The sequence below is a fragment of the Megalobrama amblycephala genome, linkage group LG2 (assembly GCF_018812025.1).
Source record: "Megalobrama amblycephala isolate DHTTF-2021 linkage group LG2, ASM1881202v1, whole genome shotgun sequence".
NCBI lineage: Eukaryota > Metazoa > Chordata > Actinopteri > Cypriniformes > Xenocyprididae > Megalobrama > Megalobrama amblycephala.
Window position 1 is genome coordinate 16090571 of NC_063045.1, and position 22963 is coordinate 16113533.

At 37.1% G+C, this 22963-nt stretch overlaps 1 protein-coding gene across 4 annotated transcripts in view; it reads right to left on the reverse strand.

The window, feature by feature from the left end:
• The window catches only part of tle2b (TLE family member 2, transcriptional corepressor b), a 58982-nt gene that overhangs the window by 6917 nt on the left and 29102 nt on the right, over window positions 1–22963 (reverse strand). For 2 of the 4 annotated variants that reach the window (XM_048183077.1, XM_048183074.1), the window contains 11 exons: window positions 21411–21455; window positions 9399–9461; window positions 7818–7892; window positions 5794–5971; window positions 4836–4852; window positions 3186–3320; window positions 2293–2346; window positions 837–995; window positions 534–684; window positions 293–462; window positions 137–213 (listed from right to left, as the gene is read on the reverse strand). In XM_048183077.1, the coding sequence (XP_048039034.1) occupies window positions 137–213; window positions 293–462; window positions 534–684; window positions 837–995; window positions 2293–2346; window positions 3186–3320; window positions 4836–4852; window positions 5794–5971; window positions 7818–7892; window positions 9399–9461; window positions 21411–21455 (1124 nt within the window). Of the gene's footprint in view, window positions 1–136; window positions 214–292; window positions 463–533; window positions 685–836; window positions 996–2292; window positions 2347–3185; window positions 3321–4835; window positions 4853–5793; window positions 5972–7817; window positions 7893–8689; window positions 8706–9398; window positions 9462–21410; window positions 21456–22963 lie in introns of those variants that run through there. The other 2 variants (XM_048183075.1, XM_048183078.1) reach the window with 2 other exon arrangements.

The window sequence follows — 22963 nt, forward strand, 5'->3', positions numbered from 1 at the left end:
GGGCTCGAGAGGAGATTGTATTACAAGCGCGGCAAACAAAAGCAGCACTATTTTGGACTAACAGTTGATACGCTGGCCATCACTGTGTAACTCCATCTTAAAACAGAGGGAGGTAAAAGAAAGAGGACAAACTCACGGCTTGCCACCAGTGGAGCCAGGCAGCGAGGAGGACAGCCCTGAGGGCCTAAGATGTGAACGTGATTCATACGCTACCTGTAGGGGAAAGTATTCAAGGTTAAAGTGCTTTTCGGTACACTTATGCCAACTGTAAGAGATTCAGAAACACAGTTACCAAAGGGCTGCGTGTGTAGGCACTGGCTGCAGCACTGATTTGGGGAGAGAGGGTGAGCGAGCCTCCGAACCCGCCTGGGCTGGCCAGCTCTCCGTTAAGCCCAGCGTGGGATACAACCCCGAAGTGAGCCGGGTAAGAGCCAGGCGTCATAGTCAAGGGACTCCGAAGAGCTACAGAATACACAATTAAACAATTATTTTCGTTGAATTGTGTTTGCTGTAAACGCAAACAGACGTCTTACCCAGTGGGTCTGCCGAGGAGGCAGCTTTGTTGACCAGGCGTAAACAGGAAGTGCTGGGCCCGGGTGGGCCGGGTGGACCAGGGGTGAGAGGGTCATGGTGAGAGGGAGAGGAATTGCCTGATTTAGAAGAGGGCGACTGAGATTTTTCTGTCTGTCAATAGAACCGAAAGACAGATGCTATTATTTGTCATAATGTTGAATAACATATAGCAACACTGATATGAATTTTGACATTTTTAAAATGGATAATGTGGGAAGAGTGTAAATTCTGGCATATTAGGTATCTAAGAAAAGTCTTCGTACTTGTATGGTGTCCTTGTTTTTGCCAGGGGGTGGGCTGTGTGGAGGGGAGGCCGGTGGGGGACTGGGGGATCCTGGGAGCTCTTTCCTCAGGCTTGGGGCTCGGTCCAACCCATTCCCATGAGGAGACAGAGGGGCACTGCCTATGGGAGAGGAAGGCTCCTGGAAACAATGAAGGAGTTAAGGAGAGTCAAGAGCCTGAGTGCATTTTGCTTCAGTTTGGATATGTGATATTTTTACATTTTAGATGTTGTGGCACGAGTTAATAGGGTTTGCCTTCATTAATCTGTTAACCTGGAGTTCAACAAAGCAAGGTCTCATCCATTCACTCAAATTCCTCACTATGCCACCCCGTGTAGTTTAAACCTTGGTGTGGGATATTGCAGAAATTCAGATAATTTTTGGTCATGTTTTTAAACGTGTTAATTATGCAGCAGGGTCACTTAATGATTATAAAAGCATAGCGCTGACTCCACTCGCTCTGCAGCTGAAAACAATCCTGATTGGCCTGTGTGATATTATCAGCAATTACTGAATGAATGCAGTTTAATAAATATGAGTGATGTTCAATATTTATCCAGTAATTGAGAAACAGAGCTGTAATGATTTACCTTGAAATGGATGATAATTGCATAGAAATAATAATAAAGAATGAGGGGGTTTTTTTTAGGATGAAATGCATTTGTTGGTGCTGTTCTACAATCAAATACAAATACATCATTAAGATTAATGTCAGTGAAAGACTACAATGCTAGAGTGTTGTGTGTGGTCTGGCAACAATATGCTGAATGAATAAACTGATTAATTGGGCAAAACAAGACCAGGAGCATGAATTACGAAAATAAATCGGGTCAATTTTTATGTGGAATAAGAAAACAAAAAACAACAAAACCAAACTAAAACAAAACAAAACACAAAACAAAACTAAAACAAAAAACACAAAACAAAACAAAACAAAAAAATAAATAAATAAAAAATTCACTGTGATAAAAAATAATGTCTGTGTCATCCGTTTTTTTTTTTATTTAATATTGAAAGTAGAAAAATAAGAAAATGGCTCATTTTTCACTTAAAAAAAAAAAAAAAAACGAAAAACAAGAATTCAGCTTGATTTTTCGTTTTTTCGTTCAGGGATGGAAAAATTAATAAACAGCTAGAATATTCGATTTCTACACGTGGGCAGGAATTAAACGCCCCTTTCTGCTGATTGGTCTGCCGGAGATCAAACCATCCCATCATCAGTTCTTCCTCAGTTCCATACAGCAGAATAAAAGTCCTCCGCTCTAAACAATATATAAACAATATATCGACTAAACCTACTCTTTGTATTTTGTCTATTCAATCGTGTTTACCACAATAATGTCATTTAATTAAAAATTAATTTCGTTAATTTTAAATCGATTGACTAACTACTGTAAGTTTCACTGATGTTAATTTAGCAGTGCGTGTGTGAACTGACCTCATTTGAGACATCTACTACAAGATTGTCCTCGCTCTTGTCTCCGTCACTGTCCTAAAAGACAACAGGCAGGAGAAGGATGGTGTTAGCGACACAAACAGGCACAAAAATATATACCCCTATGGAATATTTATCAGATACATGTACAATATTGCAGTGTCCTTTTTCTGCTCCTTCCACTCCCCTCCATTTGTGTGTAATTTCACCAATCACAGTAGGGGAGATTCCCCACCACCACCACCACCTTGTCCATCGCTCTCACACAGCTCACACTCATCTCACTCTCCTCTTTCGCCCATCTCTGGGAATCAGGGGGTGACAACGCACTTAGTTACCATGGCAACAGGGCTTTGATGTGATCATGGCCTGATGTTGCTATTGCCATCACCCTATAGTGACATCATCCCCCTAATTATACCCGCCTGGATGGTCACATCCTACATGTGTGCATTTGGTAAACGCTACACTTGATGCTTTGTTGAGCATAATGACCTATATTAAAAAATTATAGCATAAAAAAGATACATTAGGCATAAGTTTTTATTAAAATATAATATAATATAAAAGTAATATGTATATATTTTTTATATAAAAAGATAATTGTAGAATTATTTTAAAATTATATTTATTATTTTATTAATTATATTATTAATGTTATATAATATACATTTAAATTATGTCTAATTATTTAAATAATTATACATTATGTGATTTTTTTTTTTTACAGTTGTGTACATTTTGGGCCTTTTTTTATTAAACAAAAAAAGTTCTTTCTACAAAGAGGTATGGAATGTCTATACTGACATTTAAACTAGGACTGTCAATGTAACACACATTTAGTTAATTGGGGGAATGAGACAAGTATGATGTCATTGTCATGTGACAGAACCTACGTAGTGAGACGGGAGGACGTCTTTTTCATCACACCGTCTCCGTTTGGCATCGCTGCTGGCCTGTGAGGGATAAACCCCTGACGGACCCTGACGATCCTCCGCTGCCTGACTGTCAGTTGACGACACTGATTTACTCTATAGAGGCAGAAAACACAGCATAAACACACACACAGTCTCATCTCCGACTAAATGCTAAGGTTGTGCAAAGTTCACGGAATAGTTCATTGTTCTGAGTCCGTATGATGATCGCTTTGTGTTGGAAGTCAATAACAACAAATGTCATTGTTTCTCGAGTGTCTCTTAACCAAACGTAATGACGTCAAACCTGCGTCATATTTGACTTGAGAACTGGAAGGGATTTTAAAGGTAAATTTTGGTATTTGGTCACCAAGAAAGGTCACTGTATGGAAAAAAATGTGAGTAAATGACGACAGAATTTTCATTTTTGGCTGATTTATTCCTTTATAGCTGACTCCTGCACTATTCTGCAATAATAAACATCCTTCGGGATGTCGATCACCGCTGAATTAGCCCAAAACATTCAGTCACCATCCAGTGTCAACTGTCCGTCTCTCAACTTTCATCATTATGAGGAGTACAGCAAAACCGGTCTCAGATCAGTGACTTCAAACAACTTTGTTTTTCTGCAACGGTGCAGTTTTATGAGCCAAACAGGAAGTGCTTTGGACTGAGATGAGAAAAAGTGCACAAAGAAGCCCAGTTCTCTCAAACAAACCTGTTTTCTCCAATACAGCTCTCTCTTTTCACTCCCCCTTGCTTAGACCTTTCCATGACTCCCTCATTTTCTTCCTCTATAGTCAGCAACAAGAAATCATCTCAAAGAATTTGACTGTTATGACTCTTTCTCCTGAGTTCTCTCTATTTTTTTCTTCAAATCAAAGTCTTAAAGGGACAGTGCACCCAAAAAATGAAAATTCTGTCATTATTTATTTGCCTTTATTTGGAAGTACCTTCAAACATCTATTTTCCAGAATTTAAATGACATACAAGCACCATAATAGTAGTTTATATGACTCGCATGCTATATTACAAGTCTCCTGAAGCCATATTATAGCTTTGTGTGATTAAAGACTTAAATTTAAGTTGTTATTCACTGAAAAAATTGCCCTCTGCAGCTCATACAAGTCATATTTTTTTGGAATGACATGAGGATGACCTAACAGTCATTTTTTGGGGGAACTATCCCTTTAAAGGAAAACGAAAACTTTTAAAGGGACAGTAAACCCAAAAATGAAATGCTGTGAATTTCTGCTAAATTCCAAATCTCCTGAAGACATTTTTTCAAAGCTTTTAAATTGTTATTTAGTGAAAATGTTACCCTCCGCAGATCATACAAATTATAGGAGTTTGGAATGACATGATGGTAAGAGAATCAGCTTTTTGGGTGGACTGCTCCTTTAAGACTAATTGTGATTCAACCAAATGACAGAGAATTATGGTTTGAATGAATGCTTTTCCTCAGTGCTAATGGCAGAGGGCAGGATCAGTGCTGTTTAGAGAGTCCTGAAAGGTCGGTCGGATTTCATAATCCGTACTTCTTGTTAAAGGACTCTGTATTTGGAATCATTTATCAAAGTCAGTAGGGTGGAGGCACATATACACACACAAACACACAAGTTTGATACTCACCCTGCTGGGCGCACCCTCTGGGAGCGGAGGAGAGAGAGAGAGACAGAAAGAGAAGGAGGGGTTGGGGATTGACGTCAGTCTAGATAATAATAACAACAATTCCATAGCAAGCCAAGGTCATGCTGAAAAATCCAGTCAGGGTGCAATAAAAATACATCTATTGTATTGAGCTCCCTGAACAAGTCGCCCCTCTGGCCTTCAGTCTATCAGAGCTTCAAGGCTTCTCAGAAGTATGTCCAATCTACCAACTCAACACACCCTCCTTCTCGCTATCAGTCTTCCACTTTGTGTTTCTTAGGTCAACTTTTGCTCCATCACTCTCTTGTAATGCTCCCTTTAATGTCAGAAGAATCGTATTTACTAGATATGCACACATGGGACGGTGCCGTTATGAAAGTTTCTTACCAAACTATTTGGGGGGGCGTGTCAACTAAAAAAATCATGGTGGAAGTTAATTGGTCCCAATTGTTAATATTTGCGAACACTGCACACATTTTGTGCACTTTTGTTGAAGAATTGCGATAAAAGCAAGCTTAAAATCCATAAGCAAAATAAAAATGATAAAATACAAAGATAAAGATCCATTACCAACCTAATGCTCACAATTTGGGTTTCATTTTGTTTTGTTAGGTCAGAAAAGCTTTAATATTTATATATAATAATAATAATTATTATTATTATTATTAATGTATTTATTATTATTATTATTAATTTATGCATTTAAATTGAATGAATGAATGAATAAATTGATTTATTTCATACAATAATTTGATTTAATCTATTTATTTTAAATTATATATAAATATTCTATATTTTAAATTAAATATAAATATTTAATTTATTATTATTTTTAATTTATTTTATTTATTCCATCAATAATTCTAAGTCATTTAATAACCCCATGCATCTGTAAGATTCAAAATGCATGTAGAGTAAGAGAGGTCAGACAGACTCTCACCTCGCAGGTGCTCAGGGTCAAGGTGGTTGCGTTCGTCCTTGTTAGCCAGGTGGGCGGAAACTCCCAGAGCCCCGGTGAGGGCTAGCAGCCCCGATGTACCACCCAGAGACAGACCTGAAGGGTGAGGAGTGAGAGGGATACCTGGAGTGTGGTGAGACAGGTGCTGGAGCTGCTGCTGCTGAGAGACAGACGGACAAACAGAGAGACGGAGATAAAGACAACAGTCAGGCAGACATCCAAAAAAATACAGACAAATCACATGGAGATAAATTGAGATGGATGGATGGATGGACTGATATATAATCAGAGAGACAGACAGAGAGATAAAATAGGCAGACAGTTGAGACCCGATATACTTTAAGTAAAATCGAAGAATAAACTGGTGTGACATTTCAAACAAAATCAGGCCAAAACGAAGTTTGTTTTTGTTGTTCGTTTCGGGAGTTCAAAACAGCTTGCCAAAGCAAGCTTTCTAGAAAAGTTTGCTCCGGCTGATAAACACCTTCATACTACCATTGGTCCATAGTGATTATGTAATAGGTAGGTGTGGCTCTGAGGCTCCGCCTTCTTTGAGGTGGAAATCTTCATAGTTGAAATTGAAATTGTAATTCTAATCGAAAGAGACACTGACTCTTTTTTCATGTTTAATACCATAAAGCTGCTTGCTTGTAAACATTCTGTTGTATAAAGTGCTATAAATAAACGTGATGTGATTTATTGGAGTGCTGAATTGCAGAGCTGGTGCAAACATATCCATATCGACAGACAGACAGACAGACAGATAGACAGATAGATAGATAGATAGATAGATAGATAGATAGATAGATAGATAGATAGATAGATAGATAGAGATAGACAGATAGATAGATAGATAGATAGATAGATAGATAGATAGATAGATAGATAGATAAAGCAAATAAATATATATAGACAGATATACAAACAGATAGACAGACAGATAGACAGACAGATAGAGAGATAGATAGATAGATAGATAGATATACAGACAGATAGATAGACAGATAGAGATAGACAGACAGACAGACAGACAGACAGACAGATAGATGGATAGACATACAGACAGATATATAGACAAATAGATATACAGCAGATAGACAAATAGACAGACAGACAGACAGACAGACAGAAATAGACAGATAACAGATAGATAGATAGATAGTGATGATAGATAGATAGACAGACAGACAGACAGACAGACAGACAGATAGATAGATAAATAGATAGATAGACAGACAGACAGACAGACAAATAAATAGATATATAGACAGACAGACAGATAGATAGATAGATATACAGACAGACAGATATACAGACAGACAGAGATAGATAGATAGATAGATAGACAGACAGACAAATAAATAGATATATAGACAGATAGATAGACAGACAGACAAATAAATAGATATATAGACAGACAGACAGACAGACAGACAGACAGACAGACAGATAGATAGATAGATAGATAGATAGATAGATAGATAGATAGATAGATAGATAGATAGATAGATAGATAGATAGATAGATAGATAGATAGATAGATAGATAGATAGATAGATTGATTGATTGATTGATTGTCTTCACTGTGCTAAATTACAGCTTCTTTTGTTGCTGGCTGTTATGAAGAGACACAATCTCTCTCCAGTCCACTGTCTCTCTGAGCTCTGATCATTTACTGCACTTAAACCCCTCTGATATCACAGTGATAGAGCCCGCAGAGGACAACAACAGAAACTACTGCTTCTGCAGGCTGACTGAAAAGCCTATCTATCTATCTATCTTTCTTTCTATCTATCTATCTATCTATCTATCTATCTATCTATCTATCTATCTATCTATCTATCTATCTATCTATCTATCTATCTATCTATCTATCTATCTATCTATCTATCTATCTATCTATCTATCTATCTATCTATCTATCTATCTATCTATCGTCTGTCTGTCAGTCTATCTATCTCTCTATCCATCAGTATAAGAAGTCAGAAAGGTCAGAGGTCACTCACCCCAATGATGGCATTGAGTTCTGCCATGGTGACCTGTTTGGCACGTTCCACCGCCTGAACAACCTGCTGTTGATGCTGATACATGTAAGAAAGAGACACACAATACAGATTTGCAGACAAAAACTCAAACACTCAAATAAAAGTGAATTTAAGTAAACATGTCTCACAAGTAAACTATTAATCCTCACACCCCCTCTCTCTCCATCCCTCTCTCCGTCACACACACATACACACACACACAGTCAGTATTGACAGACATATCACTCTGTCCTTCCCCGTCAGCAGATACTAACTCGAGCTAATGCTAAAGGTGACCTCCTAATCAATACAGTTCCGCCTGATCTTTTATTGCTCATCTGCCCAAATAAATCCTCTCATTTGAAATGAGGATCCATTCCAGACGCTTTATTTGGAACACAGGTATCCTCAAACGAAAGGGAGCTGCATCAGTATACATTACATAAAAGGTCATATTCACAAACAGACTATATGAATAATGATTGGTAAACAGATATGTTATTTACAGAAGTCTTACATAAAGTACAATAAAACAAGCATCTGATTGGTTGAGATATCAGTTGTGTGCAAGTGATGTCCCTGAAACAGAATATTTACATATCCTGAAGGATTTAATAATTTGGCCGTTAATCTGCAAGAATATAAATTGTGTGCTTGATGTTTATATTTGTATTTGGAGATTTTATTTAGAATAACAGAACTGTGGCTAATTAATGGAAAAATCATCTTAATGAATCTAAATGTTTTATAAGTTTTGTGAGAAATTATGTTAATCCTTCCTCATTTTCCAGTACAGTTTTGAACTCTAAAGGTGAGTTGCTTTAATTTTCATAATGTGCTTTCATGCAACCCACCGTGGACTTGAGAGGACTGCGGCTCCAAAGCTTTGAAGATAATAATGGATCTATGGCTCCTCGACAAGGGAACTGGAGCTTTGAATATGTTGGGACACAAAACAAACCATTCCAGCTTTAGCCATTCTTACTAACGCAACAAAGAACAGCTAGAAAAGCAACAGCCGAATCTCAAGAGCTTCTCCGTCTACAATTCATACGAATTGAAAGAAACAAGCAACATGTGACTGTACGGGGGGGCGTTAATTTGTTTATTGTCCCTAAGAACTCTTTGATTTTTGTGTGAACGACTAGACTTTGATGTTTTGGCTCATTTGAAAAATGAAGTGAGTCATTGTTTGACTTCAGGTTCAACCATTAGCATGGGTTTGGACTGGGACAACCTGCTGGTATCGCTAGTAGTAGAACTGCTAATAAAGCAAACAGTGATGCTGGACTCAAGCTGAATTTGCAAACCGAGCTCATCAAGTCATCGCAAATGACTTTCTGTAACCGGACACGGCAGGAGTTTGCTGCTTCGTTAAAAAACGCAGGATATCAGCAATCCTTGTTTGGTTGGAGATGTGAGACGGGGTCATTAAAATCTCGAAGCTGTCTGCTGTATTGAGGGTGAATCAGTCTGACGGGGAGTGGGGGGAGAGAAAGTGTGTGTGTGCCTCTGGGACAAGACCCCAGAACCCTGATGAGTTGTCAATCACTGTCAGCGTACCTCCTGAGAGAGGAAAGGGATGATTTGAGCACAGATAGCACTGAGTCGCTTCACGATCTCCGCCTGCAAGAGAACACACACATACATACGCTCGATTAGAAAAGAAAACAGTGACAGTGATAAACCTGTACAACTGCACTGGGCTCTCAATTCCCAAGCACACAAATGGCTTCAGCTTAGATTATATTCAGGACAATGGTGTCTAAGCAACAAAAGATACACAAGACAGAGAGAGAGTGACAGATAATAATGAAATGAAGGCAATTTAGCACAGCTGTGATGGAGGATGTAGGTTAATTGTAATTTTGTGGTCATGAATGATAAAAAAAAACTATTCCAAACGCCCCATCAACCACACAGAACACGGTAGAAATGAGTTTAAAACAACGAATAAAACCCTAGTAATCACTAAGAAAACAAGAGCTGCACGATTAAAGGTGCTGTAGAACGTCTTTTTAAAAGATGTAATATAAGTCTAAGGTGTCCCCTGAATGTGTCTGTGAAGTTTCAGCTCAAAATACCCCATAGATTTTTTTTATAAATTTTTTTAACTGCCTATTTTGGGGCATCATTAAATATGAGGCCCCTTTAAATGCTCACGCTCCCCGCCCACAGAGCTCGCGCTTGCCTTTAACAGCATAAACAAAGTTCACACAGCTAATATACCCCCCAAATTTGTTCTTTACAAAGTGTTCATCATACAGCATGTCTAATCGCGTAAGTATGGTATTTATTTGGATGTTTACATTTGATTCTGAATGAGTTTGAGGTTTTGCTCCGTGGCTAAAGCTAACATTACACACTGTTTGAGAGATTTATAAAGAATGAAGTTGTGTTTATGAATTATACAGACTGCAAGTGTTTAAAAAATTAAAATAATGACAGTCTTGTCTCCGTGAATACAGTAAGAAACGATGGTAACTTTAACCACATTTAACAGTACATTAGCAACATGCTAACAAAACATTTAGAAAGACAATTTATAAATATCACTAAAAATATCATGTTATCATGGATCATGTCAGTTATTATTGCTCCATCTGCCATTTTTCGCTGTTGTCCTTGCTTGCTTACCTAGTCTGATGATTCAGCTGTGCACAGATCCAGATGTTAATACTGGCTGCCGTTGTCTAATGCTTGAACATGAGCTGGCATATGCAAATATTGGGGGCGTACAGATTAATGATCCCGACTGTTACGTAACAGTTGGTGTTATGTTGAGATTCGCCTGTTTGTCGGAGGTCTTTTAAACAAATGAGATTTATATAAGAAGGAGGAAACAATGGTGTTTGAGACTCATTGTATGTCATTTCCATGTACTGAACTCTTGTTATTTAACTATGCCAAGATAAATTCATTTTTTAATTCTAGGGCACCTTTAATCGTTAAAAGTTTTTAACGCGATCTTATTCCTAAATGACAAAGATTTGCTTTTGACTATTAAACCTTTGACAAAATCACACTGGAACATTCAAGTAGTGAAACTGTTTCACAAACAGTCTTTTCAACCACACAGTATCATTATTTCTGTGCTACAAATATTCTTATAATCACAGAAGCACTGAGATAAAAGTTTATAATTCAGAAATAAACACTAATGTCTACGGAAGTGATCAAAATAGAGCAAATCACCTTTTCTAAGTAACTTTGCACTTTAAATAACGATTGTATAAATTACATCATTACACCAGTAGGTGGCGACAAGTGACTCAAAAATGTATTTGTCATTGAATCATTGACTGCATTAGAAATTGCGTCTCTACTATATAGTAGGCGAAAAGCAGTATGTAACAAAAGCAGTATGTCCGAATTCACAGTAATCATAAAAGAGTACCTGGATAACCTATTACTTCCAGTGATATTCTGAAGTGTGCATACAATGGACACTTTACTATCCCATGAGGCCACAGGAGAGGAATTGTGAATGGCGGTCAAGCGACACAACTGACGCTGGTAGGTCACGTGATAAGGACAACATGGAAAATGTAGTACAGATTACATTCATACTATACGCATTCATACTATATAGAGTGTACTTTGTAAAGTATTAGAATAATCAAATTTATATTAATAAAAAAAACCCTTCTCAATAGAGTATGCGACACAGCTTCTCATTCAAGAGATTTGTTAAAAAACGCTGATTCATCCAGTAATGAAACAAGGGAAGTATGTATGAGAGAGTCATTGAATCATTCATTCCATCCGAGTATTTTTTAAAATATTTCAGATTAATGGAACATTTTAAATAGACTGTCGCAATTAACATTTTGTTTAGTTGACTGTTCAGAATCATGGAAGAATTGTGTTTTCTCTTTATATGCTCCCTTTAGGTCTAATCTTGGCTAAATAGGGAGTGTCATTTTACTGTTATGCAGATGATACTCAATTGTATCTACCTTTTAAGCCAAACACCTCTATTGCCATGGAAACATTGCTGGCATGTTTTGATGAGGTCAAGGCATTAATGTCTGTACATTTTCTGAGCTTAAATGAATTTGAAAAAGGAATTGATTCTCCTTGGTCCCTCTGAACTCCATGACACGACCAAAATTAAGCTGGGTACACTGACTGCCTTTCCGAAACATCAGGTAAAAAATTTGAGTGTGGTTTGTGACAGTGCACTGAAATTTGACAGATAAAGTTGTTAACATGAGCTTTTTCCAACTGAGGATGATTTCTAAGATTAAGCCTTTTTTTATCCCGGAAAGATCTGGAATAGGTTATTCATGTGTTTATCTCCTCGAGATTAGACTATTGCAACTCACTCTGTTATGGTGCTCAAAATAAAATCCTGGACAGATTACAGATGGTCCAAAATGCACCCACAAGACTGTTGACAGGAACTTGAAAATATGATCATTTTACCCCAGTATTAAGATTGCTGCAGTGGTTGCCAGTTTATTTTAGGATTAATTTTAAGATGCTATTGTTTGTTTTTAAATACTTACATGGTACAGCCCCTCTGTATATTGCGGACCTGATTCAGGAGCAGAAGTCTTTTACAATCCCTGTCACAGAATCTTTTAGCTGTTCCAAGGACGAATCTGAAAAAAGAGGTGGCCGCGCCCTTGCGGCTGCCATCCCAAGGTTATGGAACAGTTTACCACTATATATCAGACAATGATCAACTCTTAGTGAGTTTAAAAGGCATTTAAAAAAAAAATGTTTACGTTAACTTTTGATCATACATGTGTCAAGGTAACGTTGTCACAGGTACTGGGTTTAGGAGTCTGAAGATGTTTTAAGTGTCTTTAAGACTCTTAAGAGCCTGAAGGTTTAGGAGTCCCAAGGGTTTAAGAATCTGAAAGTAGATGTTTGTGTATCTCTTATTTATAGTTATTTGTGGTTAACATTGTATTTTTATGTACTTAAAGGTGCCATCGAACGTTTTTTTACAAGAAGTAATATAAGTCTAAGGTGTCCCCTGAATGTGTCTGTGAAGTTTCAGCTCAAAATACCCCATAGATTTTTTTAAATAAAATTTTTTTAGCTGCCTATTTTGGGGCATCATTAGAAATGTGCCGATTCAGGCTGCGGCCCCTTTAATTGCTCACGCTCTCCGCCCCCTCCCGAGCTCTCGACTCTATCATTGCATAAACAAAGTTCACACAGCTAATATAACCCTCAAAATGGATCTTTACAAAGTGTTCGTCATGCATGCTGCATGCATACATCAGATTATGTAAGTATTGTATTTATTTGGATGTTTACATTTGATTCTGAATGAGTTTAAGGCTGTGCTCCGTGGCTAACGGCTAATGCTACACTGTTGGAGAGATTTATAAAGAATGAAGTTGTGTTTATGCATTATACAGACTGCAAGTGTTTAATAATGAAAATAACGACGGCTCTTGTCTCCATGAATACAGTAAGAAACGATGGTAACTTTAACCACATTTAACAGTACATTAGCAACATGCTAACGAAACATTTAGAAAGACAGTTTACAAATATCACTAAAAATATCATGTAATCATGGATCATGTCAGTTATTATTGCTCCATCTGCCATTTTTCGCTATTGTCCTTGCTTGCTTACATAGTCTGATGATTCAGCTGTGAAGCTCCAGACGTTAATACTGGCTGCCCTTGTGTAATGCCTTGAACATGAGCTGGCATATGCAAATATTTGGGGCATACATATTAATGAGCCCGACTGTTACGTAACAGTCGGTGTTAAGTTGAGATTCGCCTGTTCTTCGGAGGTCTTTTAAACAAATGAGATTTATATAAGAAGGAGGAAACAACGGAGTTTGAGACTCACTGTACGTCATTTCCATGTACTGAACTCTTGTTATTTAACTATGCCAAGGTAAATTAAATTTTTAATTCTAGGGCACCTTTAATAAATAAATTGGAATTGGAATTGTGATCTCTGTTTGAAACAACAACAACAACAACAAAAAAATGTGATTCTTAAGTTATTCTTATGTAATGAATTGTGCAGCTCTACCAGCAACGATTCATAAACACCTAGCAACCTCCAAAAACTATCTAGCAACACCCTATAAACTGCATAGCAACATGCTACTACCAAACAGAACACCCTAGCAATGCACAAAAACACTCATAACATCATAGCAACCATGCAGAACACCCTAGCAATGAGATAAAAAAACACTCATAAAACCCTAGAAACTACCCAGAACACCCTAGCAACCACCAAAACACTCTAGCAGCACCCTATCAACTGAACAGCAATGTGCCATTAACCACCATTCATAACAACCTAGCAAACACCCAGAACACATCTAGTAACCACAGATCACCAAGAACCATAAAAAACACAATATCGTTCAATCTATCAACTGCATAGCATTACTTTCACTACAAATCCTAGCAACCCCACAGTAATGCCCTAACAACCACCCAACAACATCCAAGCAACCACCTAAAACACTCTAGCAATGTGCTAAAAAACATATTAAAACATCACAACAACCACCCAGAGGACCCTAACAACCCCCTAGCAACTGCAGAAAACACCCAAGCAATGCCATTAAACCACTCGTAACATTATAAAACTACCCAGAACACCCTAGCAATCACCCAGAACATCGTAGCAACCACTTAGAACACCTTAGCAACACCTTAGAATTAAGTCAGTGAGTTTTGCATGATGGGCAAGAGACATTTACATTTTCTTCAGAAAATATGTCGAATTTGTGTACATGTGCTGAATTCTATTCATTCAGACATTTCCCTTGGCTTTCTCTGTGTGTGTGTGTGTGTGTGTGTGTGTGTGAGAGAGAGAGAGAGAGCTCTTCAGAGCTGAATAGCTTGAATAGTCTCAATCTCCTGCAACAGAGCACACAAACACACACACGTTTAATTATAGTCTCACTAAGAAAAACAACAGACAGGCGGACAAGTGTTTCACACACGCTGCAACACATGAACAGTTAATTACTTTCTTTCACACACAGACACACACACACACACGTTCCTTTCAACACACTCTACACGGTGCCCATCCACCATCCACCTTCATATTCCATCTATTATCGTCTTTTTTCTGTTTTTTCAGTCTTTTCTGTCCTGTGATAGGGCTCTCTGATGCTCTCTGATCACACACACAGTAATGGAGGAGTATTTTCAGTGATGGAGGCACAGAAACACAGAAGACCACTAAGTGCACTCTAATACCTACATGAGGAGCAAAGCAAAACCTGTTTTGGACCTATTTTAATCTGCACACCACCACACAATATATTAAAGGCGGCATGAAACAAGTTGTTATAGTCTTTTCTGCCCTATAGTGACGAATATCCGAGTGAAACGGCTTTTCACACAGGAAAAAATATAGGGTGGGACTTGATTTTATCCATTGGGAACTGATTGGATAGTTGTGGTTTGCTATTGGTCAATCTCATGCTATGTCAAACAGTTATTCTGCCGTCAATCTGTCTGTCTCTATCTATCTATCTATCTATCTATCTATCTATCTATGTCAAAAAGTCTTTCTATAAGCATGACTGTAAATCTATCTGTCTATATGTAGTACTGTATATAGAATATTACATTTTGGCTGAAATTGGGTTATAAGATTTTGTGGAATAGTTATTATTCGTAAATATTATTATTACCTGGCAGAATACTTGTTCCTCCTGCCACATGAGACTGCAGACGAGTGAACGGAAGCGTGTTCGGTTGTTTGCATTTTTGTTGGGACACAGTGTAGCAGTGATGCTGAACATCTGCAGATTGTGTGCGTGAGTGAAACAGAGCTCATTTGTGTATAATGAGGTTGAGGGAGCGAGTGATGTAACTGCTTTGGAATGAAACCGAGTGTGTTTGAGAAAAAGAGAGAGAGCAGGAGGGAAATGAAAAAACGGAGAAGGAAAACAAGACGTGTGTGCATGTTTGTGAGGAAGTCCCAGGGTGCCAACCTTTTAGCATAATGGCTTTGTCACTCGATCAAAAGGACCTGAGTAGGTGCAGATGCCCTGCTGCTTGTGTGTGCACATATATTTACTCAGAATTCATGTGTGAACATGTCTCCACATTTGCATATGTTTGCTCTGTGGGTGTTAAACAGTTATTAACTTTTTTTTTACCATCCAAATGCAATAAATCATATTTTATTTATATTTTCATGACTTCATGATATGTTTGCTAGTCTGAGAGGTTGCAGCATTCAGTTATAATCATAAATGAGGTGGACTAATGTTAAAATTGTAATAATTATTAAAATGAAAAAAATTAAATTAAATTAATAAACTAATAATAATAATAATAATAATAATAATAATTATATACACACACACACATACATACATACACACACATATATATATATATATATAAAAAATATGACACATATATAAAATATAATATTTATACACATTATTTGAAAAAACTATTATGTTAGATGTGATTAATCGCGATTAATCGATTTGACATATATAAAACAAAATAATTTAAATATTAAATATAATGTATGTATTTATATCATTTTAAAAATAATAATAAAATATATTATATGCATAAAAATAGTACACTAATTAATAATCGATGCATCTACATAAAAATGAATAATTAAAATAAATAAAGTAAATGCTAATATTTTATATATATAAGTGCTGGCAAATCGATTAATCGTGATTAATCACATCTAACATAAAAGTTTGTTTACATAATATATGACACATATAATATATATGAATATAATATTTATACACATTATTTGAAAAAACTTATGTTAGATGTGATTAATCGCGATTAATCGATTTGACATCTAAAACTAAATAATTTAAATATTAAATATAATGTATGTATCTATATCATTTTAAAAATAATAATAAAATATATTATATGCATAAAATAGTACACTAATTAATAATCGATGTATCTACATAAAAATGAATAATTAAAATAAATAAAGTAAATGCTAATATTTTATATATATAAGTGCTGGCAAATCGATTAATCGTGATTAATCACATCTAACATAAAAGTTTGTTTACATAATATATGACACATATAATATATATGAATATAATATTTATACACATTATTTGAAAAAACTATTATGTTAGATGTGATTAATCGCGATTAATCGATTTGACATATATAAAACTAAATAATTTAAATATGCATATAAGTATGATGCTCCCTGTATTTATATTTGTTTGTGTACACATGTTCAGGAATGTATCCGTATCCCTCCTCTGTGAGTGCTTTTCCCCCGCACATTTAATTACCCATGAGCCTTTGCACGTGTGTAGGGTTTTGTGCATATGTGTGTGCTTGTGTCCTCCATTGTGTGTGTGATTTTCAGTGCTTTACTGCTCTCCTTTCCTCCCTCGTTCTGTTTCTTTTCTTCCTTTTTCGAATGGAAGGGCCATCAATCAGAGAGAAAGAGAGGGAGATAGAGGAGAGGAGGGAGGAGAGGGGGATATGTTGGCGAAGCGCCAGGGGAAGAGAGGCTGGCACACTGCCCAGAGAAAGAGAGCGAGCGAGAGAAAGAGAGAGAAAATGAGAGAGAGCAAGCAGTAGAGTGAGCCAAAACGAGAGAAGGAGAATTTAAAAGAGAACAAGCACAGATAGAGGGAGACAGGGGGCGAAAGAGACACAGCAACTGAAAAAGAGAGTGAGAGAGCGCAGTGTGACAGATGAGGAGAAGAGAAAATGAGGGCTTTATTGAATACCTCGGTGCCTGTGACCACAATCAGTGATTAGAGCCTCATTGCTTAATATTTGCCTTTAAATGTTTGAAGAGAGAGCGAGAGTGTGCGGGTGAGAGAGAGAGAGAGAGAGAGAGAGAGAGAGAGAGAGAGAGAGAGAGAGAAAGAGAGAGAGAGAGAGAGAGAGGCTCCATTAGACATAAAAGGGACAAACCTGCATCCGGGGGCATCACTTTAAAGGCGTGAGTGTGTGGCTTGGCTTCATATTCCCACTTTTTATGGTTCTGCTGGGGTTTTTTTTTCCTCGTTTCATTTTTTTTTTCATTTTGTCCATCTCATCTCTCTCTCCCAGACACACACACCTCACTACATTGGTTGCAATCATAACGCAAGAGCCATTAAAGGGGCTGTTTCACACATAGATAGATAGATAGATAGATAGATAGATAGATAGATAGATAGATAGATAGATAGATAGATAGATAGATAGATAGATAGATAGATATCTCTTATGTATTCAAGCATTTATTCAGGGATTCAGTGAACATATGTATTCAGATGCGATGAACTATTATTGAGATGCCAATCATGTGCAAACATCATCAAAGCAATGCTGAAAATAGTGTTGCAATTTCACACATCCCAGAATTCAGCAGCTAACACACTCACACACACACACTGACCCATCTAGATCTCTGTCTAGCCAACTCTAATAGCCTGTCTTAATTCAGTGCTTTAAATGAACAGGGACAGGAGTGAGACCTAGAGAAAGCGAGAGAGAACGACAGGAAAAACCCTAAAAGCACTACGATCAAACAAGGATTAGAGAAGGGGCGGAGACAGATGTGGAATCCTATTAGGAGGCAAATCAGTTTGTTGAATATGAAAGCATTAAGACCGAAGCTCCGCCCACTGACACACAATCACATGACACGCCCTTAAACAGCAAAAAAAAAAAAAAAAAGGTTGGTTGCTTGTCAATCAGACAGTCTTATCCTGAAAAAGTGGGCGATTCTTAACAAAACTTTATGCCTATACTCAAAGGTCTTTCTCTCTTCCTGTGTCGTTTTTCTCTTTCTTGTCTTCCTCTATCACTCTCCATTCATCTATGCCAGCTCACACAGAGAGCGTGTATGATTACCCTCTTCCTCAAACGTCGCTGAGGCTGGGAAAGACTGATTTAGAGGGAAATCAGTCAGAGGAAAGGAAAGAGAGAGACACAGCACTGTCTATTCTTACAGCAGATACTAACACTAAAAGCTGTTGATGAAGTGCAGGCATGTTCACTCACAGCATATTGTCTACAGAATTGGCAAGGGATTGATCGCCTACTATTATCTGATTGGTTGGCTTAAAATAAAATAAAATTTCATATTAAATCTTTTTTTGTTTATACAATTATTATACTTTTAAAATGTAAGCAAAGTCTGCTTCATGCTTTTAACAGTACTCCAAAAAGCATGTTTGTGCACATGATGTTGTGTGTGTGTGTGTGTGTTTGTGTGTGTGTCTGTGTGACTATGAAGCATCATGGAAGATTATGACCCTCCCTTAAACCCCATTAAAACCATTTCATTGTGCACACATGTGGGAATTCACTGGGAATGAATCGCACCCACTGATAGTTTTGTTTATTTGCACTCATGTGTATGTGGTTTCAGTAACTGATTCATGAAAGACATTATGCAAATCAGGTATCACATTGAACACAATGTGCACAGTCTATTTCTCATTTTAGAAGCCCACATGCTCAGTTTAAAAAAGCATTCTTATATGTTACAAGTGTAAAAGGTTAGATCACATGAAATCACGTTTATAAACAGGATCCAAACAAACATCCATGTATGTTACAAGTGTAAACGGTAATGGTCAGATCACATGAAATCATGTTTATAAACAGGATCCAAACTACATCCATATATGTTACAAGTGTAAACGGTAACGGTCAGATCACATGAAATCACGTTTATAAACAGGATCCAAACCACATCCATATATGTTACAAGTGTAAACGGTCAGATCACATGAAATCACATTTATAAACAGGATCCAAACTAAATCCATATGTTACAAGTCTAAACTGTAACGGCCAAATCACATGAAATCACATGAAATCACGTTTATAAACAGGATCCAAACCTCATTCATATGTTACAAGTCTAAACGGTCAGATCACAGAAAACCACGTTTATAAACAGGATCCAAACCTCATTCATATGTTACAAGTCTAAACGGTCAGATCACATAAAATCACGTTTATAAACAGGATCCAAACTACATCCATGTATGTTACAAGTGTAAACGGTAATGGTCAGATCACATGAAATCATGTTTATAAACAGGGATCCAAACCACATCCATATATGTTACAAGTGTAAACGGTCAGATCACATGAAATCACGTTTATAAACAGGATCCAAACCGCATCCATATGTTACAAGTCTAAACGGTAACGGTCAAATCACATGAAATCACGTTTATAAACAGGATCCAAACCTCATTCATATGTTACAAGTCTAAACGGTCAGATCACATAAAATCACATTTATAAACAGGATCCAAACCTCATTCATATGTTACAAGTCTAAACGGTCAGATCACATAAAATCACGTTTATAAACAGGATCCAAACTACATCCATGTATGTTACAAGTCTAAACTGTAACGGCCAAATCACATGAAATCACATGAAATCACGTTTATAAACAGGATCCAAACCTCATTCATATGTTACAAGTCTAAACGGTCAGATCACATAAAATCACGTTTATAAACAGGATCCAAACCTCATTCATATGTTACAAGTCTAAACGGTCAGATCACATAAAATCACGTTTATAAACAGGATCCAAACTACATCCATGTATGTTACAAGTGTAAACGGTAATGGTCAGATCACATGAAATCACGTTTATAAACAGGATCCAAACCGCATCCATATGTTACAAGTCTAAACGGTAACGGTCAAATCACATGAAATCACGTTTATAAACAGGATCCAAACCACATCCATATGTTACAAGTCTAAACGGTAACGGTCAAATCACATGAAATCACGTTTATAAACAGGATCCAAACCTCATTCATATGTTACAAGTCTAAACGGTCAGATCACATAAAATCACGTTTATAAACAGTATCCAAACCTCATTCATATGTTACAAGTCTAAACGGTCAGATCACATAAAATCACGTTTATAAACAGGATCCAAACCTCATTCATATGTTACAAGTCTAAACGGTCAGATCACATAAAATCACGTTTATAAACAGGATCCAAACTACATCCATATATGTTACAAGTGTAAACGGTAACGGTCAGATCACATGAAATCACGTTTATAAACAGGGATCCAAACCAAATCCATATATGTTACAAGTGTAAAAGTTCAGATCACATGAAATCAGATGTTTATAAACCAGATCCAAACCACATACATATATTACAAGTGTAAACGGTCAGATCACATGAAATCACATTTATAAACAGGATCCAAACCACATCCATATGTGTTTCAATTGTGAATAGTCAGATCAGATGAAACTGAACGCTTATAAACCGGCTCCAAACCACATTCACATGTGTTTCAAGTGTAAATGCCACATGAAATCAGACATTTACTAACCGGATTCAAACTAAATCTATATGTATTTCAAGTGTAAACTGTTAGATTGGAATTATTTAGGGCACAACACAAGCGTAATCTGATCATGATGTGTAATATTGTGCATACCTGCAAGCCTATAAACAACCTGTCCTAATGATCTGATTTAAAAACAGAATCAGATTTGTGTGCAGTGTGAACAGAGAATAAAATGCTGTTTTCGAGGCCTAAAATAACACAGGCAAAACTGTTTAGTGAATTTGCCCCACAGGTTTACCTTACCTGTTTGTGCATCTCAATGTTGAGCCCGTAGGACATCTCGTAGTACTGTGGGAACACAAACGTGAGAGCATCAATCAGCACTGTGATGAATTAAACAGCAGTGAATCATCATCAATCAAATTAAAACCTCAGCGGCCTGACAGACACTAACGACTCGCTGAAACTACAGTAAGACGGAGAGATTTTGAACGTGTCAGCGTGTGTTTCTGCGTATCTCTTTCAGCAGGGAGATGAGCAGCAATACCAATGATGAAGATGAAACCTGACACAACTGCTCGCTTATTCTGTGTCTCTCTCCGTCTGTCTGTCACGCTCACACACTCGATAACCACTCTGTGAGTAGCTTGATTTTCAAAAATCCTTTTTCCTCTTCTCTCCCCTTATCTCTGTCTTTTCCGATCGGATCCCTCGTTACCGACCTTCCTTTCTAATCCTTCTCTCTCCTGCCCTTCTCCTCTATTATTCTGTAAACTCCATTTCCCATCCATGATGTGTGCCTGACCTCCTCTCTTCTATCAAACCTCTGTGGTTTAATCTCAGGATTAAAGTCTCATCATATCTAATGACAGCACCTGGAAACCCAAAGGTGTCGATATGAGGTTAACGAGCAGTAAAATATTTCAAAGTTTGGACACACCTACCTACTCATTCTTTATTAGTGCTTGCGAAGCAAAGTATCTATATTAATATTCCTGGCTCTTCTTAGCTTTGGCCTATTCGTTCTGCACCGCTTGTACAACGGGCATGAATGATACCTCAAATTGTGTGGCTTAAAGAGCTGTATAGTTTTTAATCCTAAAACACAGAAGAGTATTAGCATTTTCAAGCTGTAAAAATTTCCAATGAGTTAATAAAATGGCAATTTTTTATTTATGAACAATATAAGTGGAGTAAAAAAAAAAAACATAAAAAATAATAACATTTTTGTCATACATAGAAACATTTTCCTCTAAAAACTCATTTCAAGCCTCTACTCATAAACCTTTAAACCAAAATGATTTTAAGATCATGAGAACCATAAATCCAGTCAAACATGTCCAAACTTTTGACTGGCAGTTTAAATGCAAGTCTATAAAATGAAGCATTTTAGACACATGTTGCGCTGTATTTAAATTTATTGCATTTCCAGTATTGATCGCTCCGGTGGGTGATGAATTTTGGATAAAGCGTGACATAACAGCAGAACTATTTCCCCATCTATCTGGTCTGCTGGCACACACACACACAAATATAAATCACATTCGCTGGTTCTGCATACTGATAGTGCAGCAGGGCTGCTGGAAACAGTTCTGCTTTAAAAAGCTCCATGGCGGCCCAGAAGGCTATTCAGTGGTGCTCATATTACCTCCGCTACGGCCAAAAAAGATCTCTGCATCATTCCAGACCAACATTAGTTCTCAGCATGTTTTGATGTAGAATCAATCCAGGGAGAAAACACTGAGTGAAAATTCAAAATCACACAAAAATGGGCAATATACCAGTCAGTTAATCGACCTGGCTGACATATTGGTACCACCTGAATGGAAATGTCTACATTAAGGCACCCGCACACT